The 21,482-nt window shown below is 42.8% G+C and overlaps 1 protein-coding gene across 1 annotated transcript; it reads left to right on the top strand.

The window, feature by feature from the left end:
• Window positions 1-2,119: 2,119 nt before the first annotated feature.
• Window positions 2,120-21,265, top strand: PARVG (parvin gamma; the record flags this gene model as incomplete). Its single annotated transcript, XM_084268539.1, has 12 exons — window positions 2,120-2,201; window positions 2,678-2,742; window positions 6,182-6,284; window positions 7,345-7,485; window positions 7,911-8,026; window positions 10,620-10,675; window positions 11,568-11,590; window positions 13,604-13,665; window positions 13,760-13,828; window positions 15,013-15,114; window positions 18,793-18,865; window positions 21,186-21,265. The coding sequence occupies 12 exons, from the start codon at window positions 2,120-2,122 to the stop codon at window positions 21,263-21,265; spliced, it is 972 nt and encodes a 323-aa protein (XP_084124665.1).
• Between the last annotated feature and the right edge of the window lie 217 nt (window positions 21,266-21,482).

Raw genomic sequence — 21,482 nt, 5'->3', positions numbered from 1 at the left:
ATTTCCCACCCACAAGCAGGTAGCACTCTCAGTTACAGAACAGAGCAGCAGTCCATCCCACGGGTACTCAGCATCCGGCAGTAGCTGGGATTTGATGATTAAGAGGAGTGTGAAAAGTCTTCCTGGTAATCACACTATTGTCTGGCTTTCATAGATTTTAGGACTCTTGGGAATGATGAAATTTGTTACTCATACTAGTACAGATGCTGCTGTGATACGAACCATACACTGCCATGCTTGTCCAGGGCTTGGAGCCATGGTCTTTCTGTAGTTCCTTCACCTCCATGGACTACAACTTATTTGTACAGTTCCAGTACGTAAACCTGATTTCTTGCACGTAAATCAACATGCAATTAATTTTAAAAAGAGCCATCTTACTTCTTGTATGCCTGGAGGGCTGAGCCCAGAGAGTTGTGGGCTACAGGCCGGGGGAGGAGTGGCTGGAAAGCTGTCCTGCAGAAAAGGACCTGGGCACAGCTGGTTGAATATGAGCCAGCAGTGTGCCCAGGTGGCCAAGAAGGCCAACAGCATCCTGGCTTGTGCCAGCAGTGATTGTCCTCCAGTACTTGGCCCTGATGAGGCCACACCTTGAATCCTGTGTTCAGTTTTGGGCCCCTCACTACAAGAAAGAAATTGAGGTCCTAGAGCATGTCCAAAGAAGAGCAACAGAGCTGGTGAAGGATCTAGAGCACAGGTTTTGGGAGGAGTGGCTGAGAGAACTGGGGCTGTTTAGCCTGGAGATTGAGGGGAGACTTCATTGCTCTCTACAGCTACCTGAAGGGAGGTTGTAGCTGGGTGGGTGTTGGTCCCTTCTCCCAAGTAACAAGCCATAGGACAAGAAGAAGTGGCCTCAAATTGTACCAGGGGAGGTTTGGATTGGATATTAGGAAAAATTTCTTCACAAAAAGAGTTGTCAATTATTGGAACAGGCTGCCCAGGGAAGTGGTTGAGCCACCACCTCAGAGGTATTTAAAGAGACACAGATGTGGTGCTTAAGGACTTGGTTTAGTGGTGGGCTTGACAGTCCTAGATTAACACTTGTACTTGATGATCTTAAAGGTCTTTTCCAAGAAAAACAATTCTATGATTCTGTAATACAGTTTGTAAAAGAGACTATTCAGATTCTACTATCTGATTTTACAGATATTTTATTGAATTTTAGTCTTTGCTAAGCTAAAGCATCCTATCTTTTTTTAAGTCTTGTGGACTTGACTGAAAAACCTTCACATGAACATTGGGGTTTCAAAAACAAGCCCTTAAAACTGATTTTTTCCTACTGTGTTAGCTGGCTGTAGAGCCTGGCTCTGCCTTTTACGTTGTCTGTCTAGGCAGCATAACACCACCTTAAATATACCCATGGTTAAAAAGTCAGACTCATCTCCTCTTGCCCTGTGGTTTGAGTCACCTTTGGCTTCTAGAAGAGTGGGAGGTATCATTGCTAGCCCCTCATTCATTGGTAGCTGCTGGTGATAAGAGATGAATTTCAGCCAGGTGTTTGGTAGGACAGCATGTATGACCATTCCTTTCTCTGACTTCTGCTGTCCTCCAGCAGGATCCCTAGATGTTTTGGAAAACTTCACCCACAGTGAATCCCAAAGGTGGGATTGTCTACCCAGAAACGTGCCACTGTTTCCCCACAGTGATACCAGCTGGTCTAATGAAGAAAACTGCTTGTATTTATGCTTGTCTCAGTGATTTAACCACTCCACTTTTGATTTAATATTTCTTAAGTATTAGTCATTTTAATAGCAGATATCCATTGGTACCTAGAAATAGAAAGCTTTTTAATTTCAGTTGAAATAGGATTTTCCTAATCTAATTCAGATGAGACAGAATTAGATGGAATTAAACCAAGTTTTAGTACTTCAGGGCTTTTTTCCTATATTTTGACGATTAACAGAAAAAAAAAGGAAAGTTCTTTTTGACTTCATACACATTTAAATACATTTTCAGATTTTTTTAAAAACAGCAATCTACCAGTCAGGAAATAGGTACTAAAAAAAAAAAAAAATCAGTTTAGTTTTGTTTTCATCCCAGCACTAATTTTGATCTTTATGTGCCTTAAATTGTGTTCCTTTCCCCCCAGATTTTTTTACCAGTTTGCCAGGAGTGAGAAAAGATGTTGGATCCAGACTTTTTAAATGCTTTTGCAGACCCTCCTGCATGTAATCAGTTCCTAGCTGAGAATGCCATTGCTCAAGGTATGTAATTTATCAACCAGGACAGGGAAGGATCCAAAGAATCACTTGAAGAACCAAGCAGAAAACATGCAGTACAAATGAATGTATATGTGTTTCAGCAGTGGTCTCATGGTTTTATCAGCAGTAAGTAACCTCTGTGTAACTTGGTTGCTGACTTTTCTAGTCAGATCATGAAGAAGCAACACACATTCTAGCTCGTTCTTAAATGAAATTTAAATTTCACACATTTTTCTTCTTCTTTCCAGGATTGTCTGTCTAGATCTTACTGATTTGAATTACAGTGAAGTATAATTTCCACTAACAGTTTTAATGGTCTGATATATTATCTCCTCACTTGCAAGGAGTCAGCTAAAATAAAAATGACAGTGTTTCTACATGTGGCAATTAGTGATACCGGGTAATTTGCTGATTTTACAGCAAACTTGCATTAGTCATATCTGATCACTGTGGTGGATCTTGTTTGCTTCCTTTCATAGGTGAGAAGAAGAAACTCATAAAACCAACCTCAATCAACAATCCCAAATTGGAAGAATTAAAACTGGTACCGTTTCTTTTATACTACCCTGTTTTACCCTCATCTCAAGTGGTTTTAACCTGTTGTATTTACCCACCTCTCTGCAGGTGGGGACAAGCTCTGCTTTTGGCACTTGAGCTCCACGCAAGTGAACCAGAGTTTTTGCTTAAGCACAGTGCCAGGGTGCCTGGGGCCATACAGGACCAAGCACCAAATGCCTGCATCACTGCAGATGTGAGTGGTCACTGCTCTGCATGAAGTGGAGTTTAGACTTAAAAACTTGATTTTTTTCTTACATGGTACCTCTCCTTACTTGGGACATGTGGATGAGACACACCTGAAGTACCCAGTTGCTGTTCATTGTAGTGATAGCGTAATAGCAATAAGAATCCCTCTGAAACAATGGACACAAGCAAACCCACGTCAGCATTTGCTGGGACAAAGGAGAGATGTTTGGATATGTGTGAATTTGCTGCCCTGATCCCACAGTACAAGTCTTCTGCCTTGTCTTCTTCCTCCAGTAGCAGCTGGCTCAGCTGTGATGCAGCACAGAGAGGGATAGCGTAGAGAAGGGACGAAAGGTGTGCAAGTCATCAAGAGTTCAGGAGAAAAGCTTTCGAGTTGTTGTGTGGTACATTGTCTGCTTGAGGTAACTGTGAAGGATGAATCCTATTTAATGGGAAACTACTTTATTTCCAAGTAATTTTGAAAATCTCCTCATCACATTCAATCACTGCGTTTCTCTGGCGGTGCAGCCCAGGGGAAGGCTGGCACGCTGAAATTTCCTGGAAGAAAAGTGGTGTGTCTCTTTTGAAAGCAGCACTTCTTGCATTATGGAGATACTAAAATTGTTATAAATATTATGAGAACCAGCTTAGGCTACATGCTGATGTGTGTATTATATGGTATTCATAAATCCATAAATATATGTGCTCCTATATTGCATTTTCTTAAAGCTTTGTGCATGTTTGGTCAAAAAGATTACATTTTTCTAGTCAGCCTTTCACAGTGTTTTTATAGAAAAGAGAATATCTGAAAGGTGGTGCTGCAAAATGCAATTGCTTTGTCTACAAGGGTACTGAACTTGTTCTTTCCAGGCTGCCAGAAATGAAGGGCTTTCCTCAGTTTAGGAAGATTTATGTGAGCTTCAATGCTTAATCTGTTTCCTGACAGACTCCTGAAATTCTTCTTTACTGCCTAATTTCTTTTCTTTGGATGATGAGGAGGTGGAAATTGTGTCCCAAGGGAGGTAATCCTCTGGGTGCCCATCAGTGCTGCTGATTGCCTTCTTGATCAAAAGAGTTCACAGCTCCTTCAGTTAAGAGACTGGGCTGGAGGTGGGGACAGGGAGGTACCTGCAAGGGAAGAGCAAGGGAAGCACAGAAATTCGTTTGGGAGAAAGGCTGTTACACTGGGTGTTCATTTCAAGGTGGCTTTGGGGAGCTAGGGAATGTGAAACGGCTCACCATAGTTACCATAAGTATTAAACTGTCTGTAAAAGAGATAGTTACATTTGGAAGCCAGTAGCAGCTTTAAGTATTCCTTTTCTCCTTTCCTTACCCCTTTTTTGACCCAACACTCTGCAGCCAAGCGGGGCCCCGCTGGCTGGTGAGCTCAGGTTGTAGGTCTGGTGGCTTAGAGCTGCGGTGGCAAACAGGGGGCCTCAGAGAGCTGTACTCAGCCCTACTTTGGGCTGCCCTGGCTTCCTACGGGCTGTAAGCTTATGTCTGTAGTGCCGCTCCACCCCTCGCACCCCTAAACCTTCGCCAGGGCTCAACCCGCAAGCGCCAGTGGAGGGGCACTAGAAAGTTCTTGTTGCCTCTTAGCTGACGAGGGGCACTGCAAACACTCTGACAGGGTCTCAGGTCAGGCGAGTGCCGGGGTCAGGCGTTCTCATTCCGTGTGTGGTTTCAAGCACCTCAGAGACAGATGTGTATTTTTCAATACATAGGTGTATACTTTTACATTTTTGTTATTTTTGGCTAACTTGCAGCTATCCACTACGAAACTTCTCTGTTTACAGAGAGAGAGATATTATCCACCCCACAAACTCCAGGAGCTCGCTTGCAGCAATTCCAGCAATACCCATCCTTCTTCTGAGAGGTTCTGTTTAGTGGCCAGCTGGGGCTACTGCTTTTCAGTTCCACTTCAGCAGCTCATCTTCCCTTTCTGTAAACCTATGTGGATAGAACAGATGCTTGGGGAAGTACCGAGGACCTCCTTCGGTCTCCTGTAGGGGAGCACAGTGCTTGAGGAAGGGGCTGCAGGGCCAGGGAATATAACTGTGAACATGGTTCCATTCCGGTTGTAGCCAGCCCATGGCTTCCTGAGCAACTTCCCCTTGCAAAGGCAGGAAGGATGTTGGAAAGGGCAATGGGAAGATTGCCATGTAAGAAAAAGAAATAAACAAAATGCACTCTTCATTTTTCCCTAAAATAAGGTGTATTGAGACAGATTAGTACAAAATTGTTGAGGCCTCATCTGGAATATTGTGTGCCGTTCTGGGCTCTCTGGTTCAAGAAGGACAGGGAGCTACTGAAGAGGGTACAGAAAAGATGATTAGGGGACTAGAACATCTCCCTTACAAAGGGAGGATGAGGGACTTGGGACTTTTTAGCCCAGAGAAGATGGGGGATCTTGTCAGTGGTTAGAAATACTTGAGGGGTGGGTGTCAGGAGAATGGGGTCAGTCTTTTTTCAGTGGTGCCCAGTGACAGGACAAAAGGCAATGGGCGTAAACTTGACTACAGGAAGTTCCACCTAAACATGAGGAGGAACTTCTTTACTGTGGAGGTGGCAGAGCACTGGGTCAGGCTGACCAGAGAGGTCTTGGAGTCCCTGTCTTTGGAGACATTCAAAACCCACCTGGATGCTGCCCTGTGCAGCCTGCTCTAGGTGATACTGCTCTGGCACGGGGGTTGGGCTAGATGATCTCTGGGGGTCCCTTCCAGTCCTGATGCTTCTGTGATTCTGTGAAAACTGCAGAAACAAGGAGGAAGCAAAAATAGGTGAGGAAAGGGAGGAGTGCTAGTAACATGGATGACTACAAGAAACAACTGACAGAATGAGTGAAGCCTCTTTCTTTACTACCTTTTGTCTGACAGTTGGATTTGTGTGAATTGTATTATGTCTAATGAAGGCAAGGGTTGGGAAGTGTACTCTGTAGCCTTTTCCCTGATGATTAAGTGGCAATAGGGTCTGCCTCTCTTCACCTGTATAAGTATTTCTACAAATTTCATAGCAATATAACTTGTGAGGCATTTGTTTCCCTTGAAAATTAGGGAGAAGTAACTGACACTTAACTTCCCTTTAAAACGCCAATCAGAAAGCACAAAAGTGGAGGTCAAAAGCCAACCAAAATATGAGATAAGGGATTAAAGAGGAAGGTGAAATGCAATATAGCACTCAGTGCTGTACTGTGTAAGCATCGAGAATATGATTGCCAGCTGCTTTGTTTCCCTCCACAGCTATTGATCGACTGGATAAACACAACTCTGAAAGACGAACACATAGTAGTTAAAAGTCTGGAAGAAGATCTGTACGATGGGCTGGTCCTTCATCATCTTCTGGGTAAGCTGCTGCTTTGAGTTCAGCTGGTGAACACATCACAGAGGAACTTCCAGAGCAGAGAATAAACCTCACGAATTGCCACAGCAATGACCTCCCTAACGGAGACAGCACAGCACTGTGAACCATCTGTGATAATTGCAATTGTGAACAAAGGCCTGATGATCTGCTATTGTTTTTATATAATTATTTTTCTTCAGAGAAAGTCTTTTTACCTGCTAGTTAACATAATAAAAAGGTTAACTCTGAAGTGTGAAATTGCAGCGCCTCTGAAGAGGAGGAGGGCTTTGTAAGCACAAAGGTGACTGTGATGTTACCAGAAACATTGGATGGAATCAGCACTGTGATTTGTTTTCCTGATTTAAAAGAAGGGGAGAAATAAAAAAAAAAAAAAAAAAAAGAAGAAAAAAAATGTTCTAGGTCTAAAGCACTGGTCTGGACCTGATGAAAATCTAAGAGGCTTTCTACGCTATAAGGTGCTTGTATAAAGATGTGACCTTTCAGAGCAGCCTGTTGGTCTGTTTCTATTTCTCAATCTTTCCTGTCCTTGCTTCATTTTCCTTTTCTCTTTCACTCTTTTTGGGGATTTCAAATCATATCTCCTTGTTCACGCTGCTGCCCTCAGGTCTTTGTGAAAGAATTGGCTTGTTTTCTATAGTTTACTTGCCTGAGCAATGAACTGGGGTTTCTTCTGTCCATGTGAGTTGATTTTGCCTTGGTACACCGTATACAGAAAAGATTCCCTTGTGGGATTCCTGTAGCTTCCACTAGGAAATGGAGGAATGCGGAGTGCTAGGGCTGGGGGATGATTCTGCAAGGAATTCCTTGAGTCCTCTCCCTTTTTCAGAGCTACACTTATTTTACTGAGACTTTCAGAAAGTGCAGGAATTTAACAAGGCATACAGCTGTGGGATGTGGATCTGGGGGAGCTACTAAATGGTATCAATCATTCAAAACAAGACTTTGTGTGCTTTGCTGTCACTTTATGTTCCTAATGTATTTTTGGTTTTTTTTCCTATGGGGGTGTTAAAATCCATCCTTCTTTCTGTGTGCTCTCTGTCAGAAAACCTAGGATCTCTCACACTGGATGTTGACAAGATTGCATTAACGGAAAAAAAACAGCGTCAGAAACTCACTGTGATTCTGGAAGCTGTGGCTAAGTGTCTGCAACTGGAAGAAAGTCAGCTGAAATGGAGCGTGGAATGTAGGTGCAAAAGCAAATTTGAGAGAATCATCCATCATGGGGCTTCCTCTGCTATAAGGCTGCTGTGAGGCAAAGGGATGCAAGACCTGTCATTAAACAACCTCTTTTCAATTCCTAGTTGAGTCAGGATTGAGACGGGAATATCTGACCCTGACTGGGTCATGCAAGCTGCATCCTCTAAGCAAGTTGCTTGCAGGGCACTTAACAGCCCTCGGCATCCATGTGTTTGTCTCTCAAAAGAGACTTTTAAGATGTGGTATTGTGGAATCCTGACACTATATAAACCCCAGCCAGACGTCCCACCTGTGTTATGGTCCTCTGTGACTTTGGGGTCCTCTGCACAGGGAGGGTATTATTTGTGATATTAGGGTGAGGTTGACTTGTTTTGCATGCTGAACGTTGTATTCTTTCTTTGCACGGAGCAGCTATCTTCATGAAGGACTTGCTGAGCACGCTGCATCTTCTGGTTGCAATAGCAAAGCACTTCGAACCCCAGCTGGCCATGCCTCCAAATGTTCAAGTGGAAACAATCACCATTGAGGTAAACATAGTTTCAGTATTTGTTACAGTAGGTCCCCAAGACCTTTCACAAGACTAATTTACATAGAATTAGGGAGTGTGTGCTGTTGTGTCGGGGCTTAACCCCAGCCAGCAACAAAGCCCCACGCAGCCCTTCGCTCGCCTCTCCCTGGAGGGATGTGGGAGTATCAGGAGAGAGGAAACTTATGGGTTGAGATGAAGACAGTTTAATAGAGAAACCAAACGCTGCGTGTGCAAGCAAAGAAAAACAAGGAATTCATTCAATGTTTCCCATGGGCTGACAGGTGTTCAGCCATCTCCAGGACAGCAGGGCTCTGTCAAGCCTGATGGTTACTTGGGGAAACAAAAGCCATCACTCTGAACACTTCTCCCCCTCCCCAGTCCTTCTTCTTCCCCCAGCTGCTGAGCATGACACCATAGGGTATGGTATATCCCTTTGGCCAGTGGGGGTCAGCTGTCCTGGCTGTGTCCCCTCCCAACTCCTTGTGCACCTGCAGCCTACTCGCTGGTGGGATGGGGTGAGGTGAGAAGCAGAAAAGACTTACACTCTGTGTAAGCACTGCTCGGCAATATCAAAAACATCCCTGAATTATCTACGCTGCTTTCAGTATGAAACCAAAGCGTAGCCCCTGGAAGAAAATTACCTCTGTCCCAGCCAAAACCTGTGTGGAAGAACCTTGTGGAACACCTTGTGTTGCCTGTGAACTGTGCCTTTTAATCTCTGGGTTTGTTGGACCAGGCTGTCCTTTTGCTATCAGCTCAGATGCTGCTCTTTAAAGGGGAAGCAACACTACGCTTTTTTTCCTCCTTGATCAAAAACGATGATCCAAATGGAAAACAGTTGCTGATTTCTGTAAAGAAGAAAAATAAGAAATTTTGCGCTTACTGTCTCTAAGTGTTTTAAAATAGAAGCCCACACTCATAAGTAGGGACACTATTTTAATGCTGATGATTTATTTCTTGAAAGGAAGGTGGGTTTTATTCCACTTCCATTGTAGTCCCATTTTGGTATTTTTCTCTACATGCTTTTCTTCCTCTGTGTTGTTTCTTAAAGTCAGTGCTGGGATGTTAGGAGAACATCAGACATCCCACTATTTGGGATATAGTTGTAAATATCAGCATCACTGTGTTACAGTTTCAACAGAGGGTTTGCAGTTCAGTGGTGGTGAGAGTCCAGGACACTGTCTGACTTGGCACAGCATAACCAAGCGCTCTTCCCTCTTTGGAGCATCAAAACTGGAACTGAAACAAAGCATGCCCTTGAGCTACATGTGTCACCTGAGGAGGTTTAAAAGCTTCTTGGAGGGACAGCTTCTTCTGGGGCTTGGTTCTGCAAAAGTAGCTGTTGTGGCCCCATGCCGGTTGAGCGCTTCAGCAGAGGAGTGATCTCTTGTGTCTAATGGGAATCCAAATTGTGCATTGCTGCCCATGCCTCTCGTGTGTAGGTCTGATCAGTGACAATCTGGACTGCCAGAAAAGCAGGCCTCCATCCAGCGCCTTATGGCACTGCAAGTGCTTCAGCTGTGCAGAAACTCGGAGGGGTTATCTGTGAAACCTCAAGACCAGAAAGGCCTGTTTAACCCTGAGACAGACACGGCCATGGAGACCTTGTGTGGGAGATTCCCCGTGGGAGAAACCAATTCTCCTGATGGGAATGCTAATTGTTAGGTCAAAGGTGAGGAAAGTCCATGAAGGCAGAGTTTGGAAAGAGGGGTTGAGGGCAAGGAGATGAAAGCATTGAGGAAGCCCAAAGGAGAGCAGAGAAGGCCTGGCCTTTCTGTGACACATGCCTGCAGGAAAGACCTGCCTTTGCCCTGGTGGGGTTGGGTGGGCTCCTTTTCAGCATTGAGTTGACCCAGTGTGGTAACAGAAGGTGTTTCTTCCTGCATAGAAGAGGAGAGAGGCACACACTGAAGACTTCTGTGACGAGATGTGTTTGCCAGGTGCCTGAACAAAGCTGCAGGCATGCCTATAGTATCCTATCTCTTCAGACCATCAGTTGGTTTGAAGCACTGGGGTTTTTTATGCTTTGTGGAGTACTAAGATTTATATAGAAGAACAAAGATACAAGGACATAAGCAAACATCTCAGGTGGCTTCAGAAATAGTAAGAATTGCCAACCTAAATCTAAATAACCCACCAAACCCAGGTTCTCTGCAGCGGGCATTCATGCATGGTTGGCAGGCCATGGCATGAAGTTATAGGGCAGACGTGACCACCTGCAGTGCTGTAGAACTGAAGAGTCTGTAATGCAGGGAGGTGTCCAAGCAAATTGTCTGCACAAAGCAGCTTGATGCATTCATCAGGTCACCAGGTGAACATGCCAGCCTCTGAATGTCATCAGCTGAGAGAGCACGTGCTTCTCCTTTGACTTCCTCTGATGGAGAAGTAGGTAAGTTCTGGTTGAAGAGTGAAGAGAGCAGAAGGAAGCAGCAACTTCTCAAAATGCCTGTACTAATTGTACTCATTGAATAAATGCCCTCTGGTAATCGTTTAAGGCAGGAAGCAGGTCATGAAAGCTTCATTAATGCTCATGGGCTGGGGTTTTTATGTGTGTGTAACAAACCCAAAAATATTTATTGTCTTTTCAACAGAACACCTCCGGAGGATTAAAGACAGCAGAAGCGGTGGAATATATTACAGGAAACAAGTAAGAGGGGATATATCTGGTTTTTACACTGTCAATCAGAAGGGAAATACTGTGGGTGTTTTCCCCCTTAGAAAAAATAGCTGGGATCATGATGATGACAAAAAGCATGAAGCCAGGAATGCATATGCTTGCAAACTGTTTCTCTGATTTCTTTCCTTTTTTTGTTTAATTCTTCAAATTCGGCATTATGCTATAATACCCTTCTTTACTCTTTATATGAAATTCTCTAAAATAATGTGTGTGATTATTTCCAAGGCTTAATGATTGCCCTTCCCATGGAGTGTTGTAAAAAATACAATAATAAAAATTGAGTACTGTAAATAAACCTGTCCCAGACTAAACTGGTCATTTTCTATAGGCACACTGGTTAAGATCTACTTTGAATTTATTGCTGTGTGTCATTAAATAAAGAGAAAGGGGGCAGCTCTTTTCTTATTTTACTGTGAAAGAATGGTTTGAGCTTGCTCAATTTGTGAGGTATTTCTCATTATTAAATGAGTTAAGTAGTAGGATACCATTTATATAGTGAGAAAATATGAACATCATTCCAAGGACCAGAAACAGATTTTCCTATTGTCTTTTATGTGCTAGAGCATTTTCAAAATATCATGAGCAGCTTACGGGAAGAGGATATTATGGACTGTGCTTATAAAATAAATGTTTATTGGTCTGTGAGCCAGTTAAAATCTCATCTGCTTCCAAAAGCTTATACAGATATGCAGTGTACTTAAAGATGTCTGTTGGAAAGTTACTCTGACATAAAGTTAACAGTGCTTTGTACTGTATTTCCTGCTTTACAAGATAGGTGATGGCCCAGATAAGCTTTGCTTATGAATAAGGTTTGTTCTGCTGAATGTTTTTTTCTAATTCTTGCTTTTTATTACACCTTTAGAGTGACTTCAAACACGCAGTCAAGTAAGTACTGGCATTGCCAAGTTCAATGTTTTGCTATTATGTGCTATTATACACTGCAGTCTGATCCATTTTTTACCTCATGATAAACTCTGTCTGCTCCCACTGGAGTTAATGGACTTTCACAGTTTCTTCTAGTGTTTTTTTTCCAAGTGTCTTCTGTTAATATGTGTTCATATCAACACAACATGGTTTGGAAAGCCGATGGTCTGTGGCCTACAGGCAACAGATGGGAGGTGAGACAAGAAATGAAACAGTGGGTTGATGACCCGACAAAGAAGACCTGGCCGGGGGCAAAGTATGTCTTAGATTTGCAGATTGGCCTTATTCATTGTTGGAACTATGTGTGAGTGCAATGGCAGGAGAGCTGTGCTTCTCCTTGCTACCAGCTGCAACGTAGTTTCCTGTCTGCAGTTTGCAAATGAGATTTTGAAGTCTGCTGGTACTTGACAATGGACAGCAGCTCAGTGAAACCGGTGTCCCCAGAGGTATTACCCTTTGGGGTTTTGAGGGCTGCAAAACACTTGAGGTGAAAAATGTCCATGTGTGCAGAGCCTGCAGAAAGTTTGGCACTGCTCAGCCTTCAGCCTGAGCTGCTCTTCCTTGCTGCACGGGGGCATGTTGCATCCCCCATGAATCAAGGCAACCGTTTTAATTCTCCTCTGCCTTTATATTAGCTTTTTCATCCTTTGCAGAGTTGCAAACTGTATCATTTGGTACATATTTACCACTTACTCCACTGAGTGGTCTCTAGTGTGGGCTGAAATTGTGGAAAAAAACAAACCCAACAAAACAGCAAAAACCCCACCCCCAAACCCAAAAAACCCCCCAACAAACCAAAACCCAACCCTGTAATTAGGTGTTTCTTCCAGTGGGCTGATTTTGTTGTGAAGGGAAATCTGCAGTTCACTCTTCAGTGTGCTCTCTCTCCCTCTCTATTTTTGACACAGCTTGCTGAAGTGAAGGGAGGAATCCCAAAGCACAGCTCCAGGAGAGGGCTCTCTCGTTTGCGAGACAGTTCCAGGCTTCAGACTGTAGCTCTGTGATTTGTTTCATGGACTCACATATTCCCTGACGTTGCTCCTGCAGCAACATCCTAACAGGGAGAATGGAGAAATCCGAGGAAATCCTTTGGAAGCGGAGACTTCCCTGTTGCTGCCTTTTGGGAGCAATCTTCCTCAGGCAGAGCTGCCTGTGCTTTCCTGCATCATAGAAAATGGCTCTCTGTTTAGTTACGCTGCCAGAGCGCCCTTGATTTTTAAGGGTGTTCCAATTGCTTTGTTCATGCTTGAGCCAGAACATCCTCGTGGCTGGGTTACTGTGGGGAGCTTTATCCTGCTCTCGCTAAACCCGGGCAGGAAACGGAGGTGTGGTTGGGTGTTTATGGGGACTTTGATGAATCTCATTTCCTTGGAAATCTTTAAACTGGTCCTAGCTCTCCGGCCTAGCACTGCTGGCACCGGTTCAGTGCCTGTCTTTAAACTGGATGGCAGCGCTGGTGGTTTTTGGGGTCTGAATTTTCTGAGGAGGGGATTGTCTCTGAACCCAGTATCTGTTTTGTGGGTTTTTTTGAAGGAAGGAGGCTGCTTTTCTGGAAATTTGATGTAACTGATGTTTCTGTCGGAGGGGAGATCAGTAAAATGTATTGCTCTTCTCTGCTTACAATATTTTATTGCAGAGATTGAGGGTTAAAAAAGCCCCCATAACTAAGAGACAAACTAGAGATGCGAAACTTTGTCTTTGTTCAAACTGGTGGCAGCACAAATCTCAAGAACCTCTGCAGGTGAAAATTGCAGGGCTGAACGAAGTAAATTGTGTTCTCTGCTGTAGTCAGGATGAAAGGGAGCTTGTCACCCTTTCCTCTGATAAATACAAAAGCACAGGTTTTCTCTGTCTCCCTACAACTTTTTCTCCTTGGCTTATAAGGTGTGAACACTTTTCTCCTCCTGGAGCTAGTTTAAACCTCTGATCAGGTAGTTATTCCAAATAATACCAATTAATGTTGTTTTGATACAGATGATGATCCCTTCGATGAAATATTTAGCCGTGCTCCAGATAAAGTGGATGCTATAAAAAAGGTAATTTATTTAATTAACATAATTCAAAATTTGTCAGGCAAAAACATAACTCGTGACTTCACTGAAAGAAGTTCTCTCCTCCTCTTTTCTTCAGATATTTTTGCAATTTGTCAACCAGCATGTTGGAAGATTAGGAGTAGATGTGACAGACCTCAAATCTCAGGTAGCCTGCTCCACGCTGCATGTTAACCACGTTCTGTCAGCCACTTGAGTCTTTTCTCTCCCCATTAGGATTCCTCCTTTTCGTTGTAGTAATTTGAAACTTGGCAAAACAACAATTATTTCTAGCTTCAGGTTAAGGTATCAGGCTTCAGTCTCTGAACGTTTCTGAAGCTAATAATGTAGTAGTGGAAAAAATAGAACTTTGTATTGAATGCTGCCCCTGTAATCCTACAGGGAATGACTTTTGGAGTCTGCCCACTTCCTGTGAGCGCTCTTTGTTGGGATGGAAATAAAGGTGTTCTGCCAATTAAACTGAAAGCTGAGTTGATTGCTGGTGCTTAGTGATTTTTAATGCTTCACGGTAGGAAGGGCTGATTTTCATTACATTTAACATCATATTCTCTGAGCGTCCAGCTTCTTTAGAAGGCCGTGAGATTGCAAGAGAAGAGCTTGTTAGGCACCTTGGCATCACTTCCCTAGGCACTGGTGAAGAGTGAAGGTGACCACAACCGTGCCTTGGCTGTCCTCCTCTGCTGTCTCTGGAGAGGGTGGATGGACAGTGGCTCGCACAGAGCCGGGAAACTACAGCATCTCTTTGCGCCTCTCTGGGGAGCGAAGGAGTGATGGGAAGTGAGCTTGGGGAAGTCCTTCCTGGCTTTTCCTTTCTGCAGAGGCACATGCAATAACTGCAGGAGAAATCTGCACACAGCTTTTACTTTGCTTCAGGCATTCAAACCCTCGGTGCCGTGGCGGTCCCTGAGGTTTATGCGGGGGAGATGAAAAGTGGAGCTGCTCTCTGGTGCTCTTTTGGGTTTTCCTGGTGGGCAACTGTGAGAAAGGAAGTTTTGCAAGTGTTTTGTCATAAATCTCAGGCACTGGGCACAAATTTCTTTTATTTATAGTTACGTGTTTGTCACTTGCAGTTGTCTGAAGTCTCTTCACATCTGGAATAGTTTGTTTTAATAGCTATCATTTTACAAGGTTGTATTTTTACTAATATGAACTTGGGAGCCTTATGTAAGTAAAATATGAAGCTCACTGTAGAGGAGGTTGAGGGAGCTGAGTCATTAGGTTGTCTGCTTGCCAGAGTACCATTTAAATTCCTTTATCGCTAGAATGGCATTTATCGGAGTAATTCACTAAAAGCCAACATAATAAATAATATTCCCATCTTTCTTCATCTAGCTTGCAGATGGAGTTACCTTGCTTCTGTTAATTGGACAACTGGAGGGCTACTTTCTGAATTTAAGGGATTTCTTCCTGAATCCAGCCAGCACCGCAGAGATGGTAGGTTGTTATTTAATTACTTAAAGCTTGAGAGTTCAAATATCTTGTGCATTTAATGCTTCTGTACGTCAGTGAAGAGCTCTGCGTCTTGCTTTAACGACTGCTGCAGATGCCTGCACAGTGTTTGCAGGATGGTGGTTTGGGACAGTAGAAATGCGTGCATTCTGTGCTGTTAAAATACCTTGGAATAGGTTGGTGTCTTCTTCAAAAGCAGTTGTTATATCATGGCAGGGAAACTAGTGTTGCTTGTGTTTCTTAGGCAGATACAGGCTTCTGAAGCCTCATGGTGAAATGCAGAGGGTCTGTGTGGTGAGGAATTGGTGTGCTATTTCCTACAAGTCTGTCCTGCCAACAACATTGGGTGGATGACACCTCTTGCATAGCAGAACTGGTTTCCTTACGCTATCCTAAAAATATACCTTAATTAAGACATGGCCAGAACATTTTGAAGGCCGTCTCTGTGCTTAGGAAGCTCTTGAGAACTTAGATATTTTCCTCCCCCGAGGCAGGGAGCTGTAACCTACCCAGACAGATCTGTCTGACTCCTTTTTCAAGCTCTACCAGACAGATTTCATCAGTGCTTTAAAAGAAAAAGGTGGCACCAGCCAGAAGGTAGTGTGTGCTGGGCTGCTGGGGTAAATGCCTCCCCCACAGATCTAGGATGTTGAAATATTTTTGAAATAATTGAAGTATTTTCAAGTTGTCTCTGGCGTGGGTAGGGATTTTTCATTTGGGTCACTAGATAGCCCAGAAAAATCTTGAAACCACAGATGTTTTTTCCTGGGTTATATTCAGCTAGGCCTCTGAAGGTGAACAGTGCCAGATCCTTTTTGTGTGAGAGCTGCCTGAGAAGGGAATCTCTCCTCTGGCGTGGTTTGCATTACAGCTCTCCTGCGTCGATGAGGCTGTCCTCTGATTCCTGACCTCACCGCTGTTACTCTCCCTGGGCGATATTTATTTGTAATGAAAATTATCAAGGTCCTGTATTAATAGTTACTCTCCTAGAACTTTTCATTGAGACATTTAAAAGGACAGTTGTCCAAGACATAGGTTCAGATTTTGTCAAAAAGCCATGGCTGTCAGTTGATAGCAGGTATTAGGAGAACTCAGATCTGTTTTTTTTAATCTTAAAATTATTTGGAACAAGGAAAATATATGTTGAAGGGTTGAATCAAACAAAATCAAAGCATTTCCTTGGGGTTGTTTTTCTTCCCTCAGTTTTCAAAATTGTTTGCTCCAGTTCGACTTCGAAAAAATTTTCAACATTTCCAGTAGCTTTATGCAGAGGAAGTCAATAATACTTTTTTTTTTTAATTTGAGTTAACATCTCATTGATAACCTTTTTGGGTCAGCCTTATTCAAGCCTCACAGATCTCTTTCAAGAAACCAAGATGCCTCTACATTTTAGCTACAAATCAGAGCTCAGACTCCCAAGTTCTTAACCCCACAAGTGATCTCATTTTAGCAAAGTTACTTTCAGGCACTGGACTCACTGCCAAGCAGTTTGTTGAAGTGCTGTTTACCATTTGTTTCTCCTCTGATGTTCGTTAGGAGATGAAAAGTGGGATGACAATGTAACTAAAAGCGTTGAGCGGCCATAGTTCAGCTGTCATTTGTACATAAAATACGTCTTTCGAATCCCCGGTGCTTTCTAACTCCCTGTCATTTTAGACGCTAATTGGTACAGTAAAGTATGAAAATGTAACCTTTGCTGAGATGTAAAACTTGTCATTTGTGTTATAAAAATGGTGACAACCACATGCACCGTTACGGTCGGTGTGGCGTGTCGAGTCTCTCATTTAAGCTGAGAGCTCGTGGTTCAGAGCGGGGTGCGTACACCTCATGAATTGCAAGGAGGGGGAATTGGGGTGGAAGCAGTGATGGTGAGGAGGAAACAGAACCAAGAAATAGAGAGGGACTGGGGCTTGTTTTGGAGGGACAGGAGGGGTGAGGAAAGCAGGAGCAGAAATTTGGGAGGCAACCCACCTACGGGTGGAAGAAGACACCACTGTGCATGGATAGGTTTGTTGCTGCTTTTTTGGGGGGTGTTTATTAGTAAAAAATGAGGTTTACAAGTAACTGTAAAAAGAAAGTCCAGCTCTGGGTGCTCACATGGATAGAGATTTATGTATTCTGAGGCAAAGAATTTAATCACAACATAGGTCAGGCTGAAATTAGGTGTGAACTAGTGCAGTCAGGAGATGAAGAAGGTGGAGGGCCCTTGTGCTTATCAAAACTGTGTGAACTCCGTACTTTTGCCGAAACAGACCAAAAGCTGAAATACCCCAAATGTCCTGAGCTCCAGTCATAAATCCTAGAGGACTGTCCAGCTCTTCTGCATTGGGAAGAGTGGCTGGATGAAGCAACTTATTTTTCTAGGTTACCTTTCTGTGGTAATCAACAGTATCTTTGCCTGAAGATTTGGTTTGAAACCTGTGTGTTACCATTCCTTGCAAAGCTCGTAAGCGTTACAGAGAGGGAAACGTGCTCCCTTTGCCTGTGCTGGTTCATTATGGAAACGTTTGATTTGGACCCGATGATCTCGTGAGGTCCCTTCCAACCCCTACAATTCTATGATTCTATGATTTGTTCTGATCAGAGAACTATGTAGATGTGAATGAGCTTAAGGTCTCCTGTCTGCTGGCTGTCAGAGAAAGAAAACAAGCCCGAATCCCCACAGTCAGTCTCTGTTACTTGTAAATCAGGTAAAGCATAAATCCACTGCTTTGCTTCAGAGCACACAGGTTTTGCCTGGTTTATGTGTTGGACATCCCCATGCTTATTGCTGGAAGGTAACAGGGACCAGCATGGCAGCAGTTCTGATGTGCCTCATGAAGGATAAATTGCTCCATAGCCTAAGGAGTGGACGAAGACACAATTTGAAGTTCATTCAGGACTTGTTACTTCATTAGAGGAAGGGGTCTTTGCTAATTACTAACCAGGTAAACAACTGCCCTTAAGCTGTAAGAAGCTAGTAATGGGGTGTTATATTACTTTAAAAACTGATGGGTGACTACTGCCTTTGTGTGTGTGATACTGCTTTTATGTGGGGAAGGAAGAGAAAAACAAGTGAGGAAAAATCAGGCACCACCACCCCCCTTCATTCATAGATGTGTGTTTAATTTCTCATGAGTAATATTGAGGGTAACATCATTCCTGCTATTGTGTACAGACATCTTTATATATTAGAGCACAAACTTTTGGCTCATAAATATAGCTGGTTGGAAGATTTCCAGTCTAGTAATTCTGACTGAAATGTAGAGAACTTTTTCCTTATGTAGTTTTTGTTTGTTCCAAATGTGGTATGTGTATAGGCGTGTTTTTAAAAAATAGAAATAAATTTCATGCATCTATTAGATCCAGTCATGTATCTGGACTATTTTCCTTGTGGAAATATCCACTGACACAAGACTTTCACATGTAAAGGTCTATTTTTAAATAAATGGCTGCTTCTGCCCACCTCATGGGATGTGTTTTGTTGGAGATGGATTTTAACATCCAATTTTATATGATAATTGGTAAAAATTCTGAGGAGCACTCCATCAAAACTAAGGAGGTGAATATGACTACATATTTATGAATCTGTATCTTACCTCAGCTAGTTGAGAAATACTTTTAAAACCTCCTGGCCACTGCACGGTTTTCTATTATACTGATATTTCTCTCGCTCATCAACAGCTTCACAACGTTAACCTTGCATTGGACTTGCTGGCAGATGGTGGCCTTTTGAATTACCCTGTGAACTCTGAAGGTGAGTCATGACATGCAAACTTGTCTGGAATAGAATTGCTAATATCCTGGCTTAGCAAAAGTCAGGGTAATTGAAGAAAGTAGGTTCTGCAGTGTGACACTGACACGTTTCATTATATGGCTGCCCTCATTCAGAATGAATAATAATAAAGTTCTGAATTGTTTTCAACAATCTTTGGTTCTGTACTGAGAGTGTTGGGTTGTTATAAGTTTAGTTAAGTTTACACTGAACTTAAACTGTTTAATAAGTCAGTGTTAAAGATTTAAAGCAGCAGCAACTCCCAGGGAAATTTCAGCAGCTAAGCTAGAGGGAAAGCTGTTTTCCTTTTTTTCATGAAAAGTTAAAAAACAGGCTTGTTGCAAGTGGGAGGACACCTTGCACAGTTTGTCCTGAAAATCAGAAACACTAATGACAGCTCTATTCAAACCCAGAAGAGCTGGTGGGTCAGTCTCCTGAAAGTGAAATTCATATGTTTTAAGTTGCTATTCTGCCAAGGTGTAGGGGTTTATCCCTGGCCAGCAGCTGAGCACCAGGCAGTTGCTTGCTTGATTCTACCCCTCATCACTGGGATGGGGAGGAGAATTGGAAAAAATCCCATCCAAAAACGCCAAGATAAAACTGATAGGCTGGACTAAGGACAGTTTTCTGGGACAGCAAAGGGAGAAGAAAATAACAACAATACTTAGAAAATACGAAGTGAGTGATACACAATACAATTTACTGACCCCTGGACCCCAGTGCCCATCCCATCCCTGAGCAGTGATTCCCCTTCTCTGTCCAGCTCCTCCCTTATATAGTGAGCATGACATCATATGGTATGGAATATCATTTTGACCAGTTTGGGTCAGCTGGCTGTGTACTCTCCCTGCTTCTTGGGAAAATTAATGCTATCACAGCCAAAAACTGGGACAGTAGTTCAGACCTAGGAACTGAATTTTGATCTCTTACATCCAGGTGAATTCATGTACCCCTCTCTTGCCTCACCTCAAAAAAAATAAAAGAAGCTTCCTTTGGATGAGTCCAATTTTCCAATTAGAAATTTTTAGCCAGCTCCTGGTAGTACGAGGGATGTGTTTGTACCAGTGGATGGTGCTGTGACTGCTTAGCCTGACCTCTTACAAGGCATGTAACCTCACACCATCATTCCTTCATCAAGCTCAAGGGCTTGTTATTAAGGAAATCAAATCTTTATTAAAACATTTCTCTTTATTTCCTCTTTATTAAAGCATTTTCTCTTTATTAATTATTCATGAGCAAGTGGGTGCATGTGTTTACTATGTAACCCATGACATCATGGAGAGGGAAGGAAAGAATTTAGAACTGACTTGGTTTGGTTTTTTTCTGGTTTCTTTTCCCACTACTGCCTTGGTTGTGTTGGCAGTTTGCACGATAGGCATGCACAAATTGTGAGCTTTTTGCTGTATTGCATAAAGGGTTTGGAAAGCTATTTATGTTGCCTTTGAGAAGAGTAATCTGAGTGAGCTCAGGTCTCCATGCTGAGATCCGTCTTTTGTATGAAAGGAGTTAAACCCAGGTTTTCTTTCCTTCCCTTCTGGCTATTCTGCACTGCCTCAAATATAGAGTTGACCAGTATAAGAAATACTGGTGCCAACACCTGCAAGTCCTTTAGCTGCACTGGGAAAATCCTCAGCTAGTGATTGAATTTAATATTATTTAGGGGCACTTATTACAGCTACACTACTTAGATTGTTCAAGGATCTCATTTGCTAGTGTTTCATTTTTAGTCTTTCTCCCAGTGATATACAGCACTGTAAAAAGAACAGTAGACCCTCTAAATCATTTACTCTCTTCCATTTCGATTGTTAACTACAAGAGCAGGTGGTTTGGCCAAGAACATGGAATCTGAAAACTAAAAGGGAAAAGAAAAAAAGAAAAGAAAAACAAAGAAAAGAGCCAACAGCAGCAAAACATGGTGGAAACTTTACAACTAAAAATAGTGTAAGGTAGTTCCCAACACGATTCTTGGGGTAGAAGAATCATAAAAATCTAATAAAGCTGTAAAGTCCCATTAAATTATCTACTGTGTTTTCTGCTAGTGAATGATTATTTCTTACTGTGGGTTATTTATCCTGTCTTCCAACAAGATAGTGCAGTGAAGGTCCCTTCTCTGAAGTTCATTAGACAAATAAATAGCTTTCTAGCGTTGTAGTTACTGTTTTGCTTCTTGTTACAATCACATTGCCTAGGTTCGCATTATAAGCAGGGAGAGGTGGAAGATTGTCTTTGGCAGCTGCACTCTCTTTCTGTCCCAGGGATTGCTAATCCTTCCCATCTGGTTTTGCTCTTTGTGTATCTACAGATATTGTGAACGGGGATATGAAGACTACAATGCGGGTTATCCATTGCTTGTATTCCAAATACAAGACCAAAGAAAAATGAAGAGCGAGGCCAAGAAAGAGCATGGGCATGTGTCCATGTTTCCCCTCTCTCCCCTCCCCCCCTTTTTTTTGAAGCATGTCATGGTCTGATTTCTGAATTCCCAGCTCTGGTTTGCCACTGTTCATGTGCATGCACTGTGTGTTTGACACTTGGTGTATTAACGTTGTATATGCAAACATGTATTCATGTGAGGTTTCACCTATACAGCCTGAGTAAC

The sequence above is a fragment of the Gallinula chloropus genome (genome assembly GCF_964237585.1).
Source record: "Gallinula chloropus genome assembly, chromosome: 1".
Lineage (NCBI taxonomy): Eukaryota > Metazoa > Chordata > Aves > Gruiformes > Rallidae > Gallinula > Gallinula chloropus.
The sequence above is the reverse complement of the archived record's forward strand: the minus strand, read 5'-3'. Positions and strand labels throughout refer to the sequence as shown.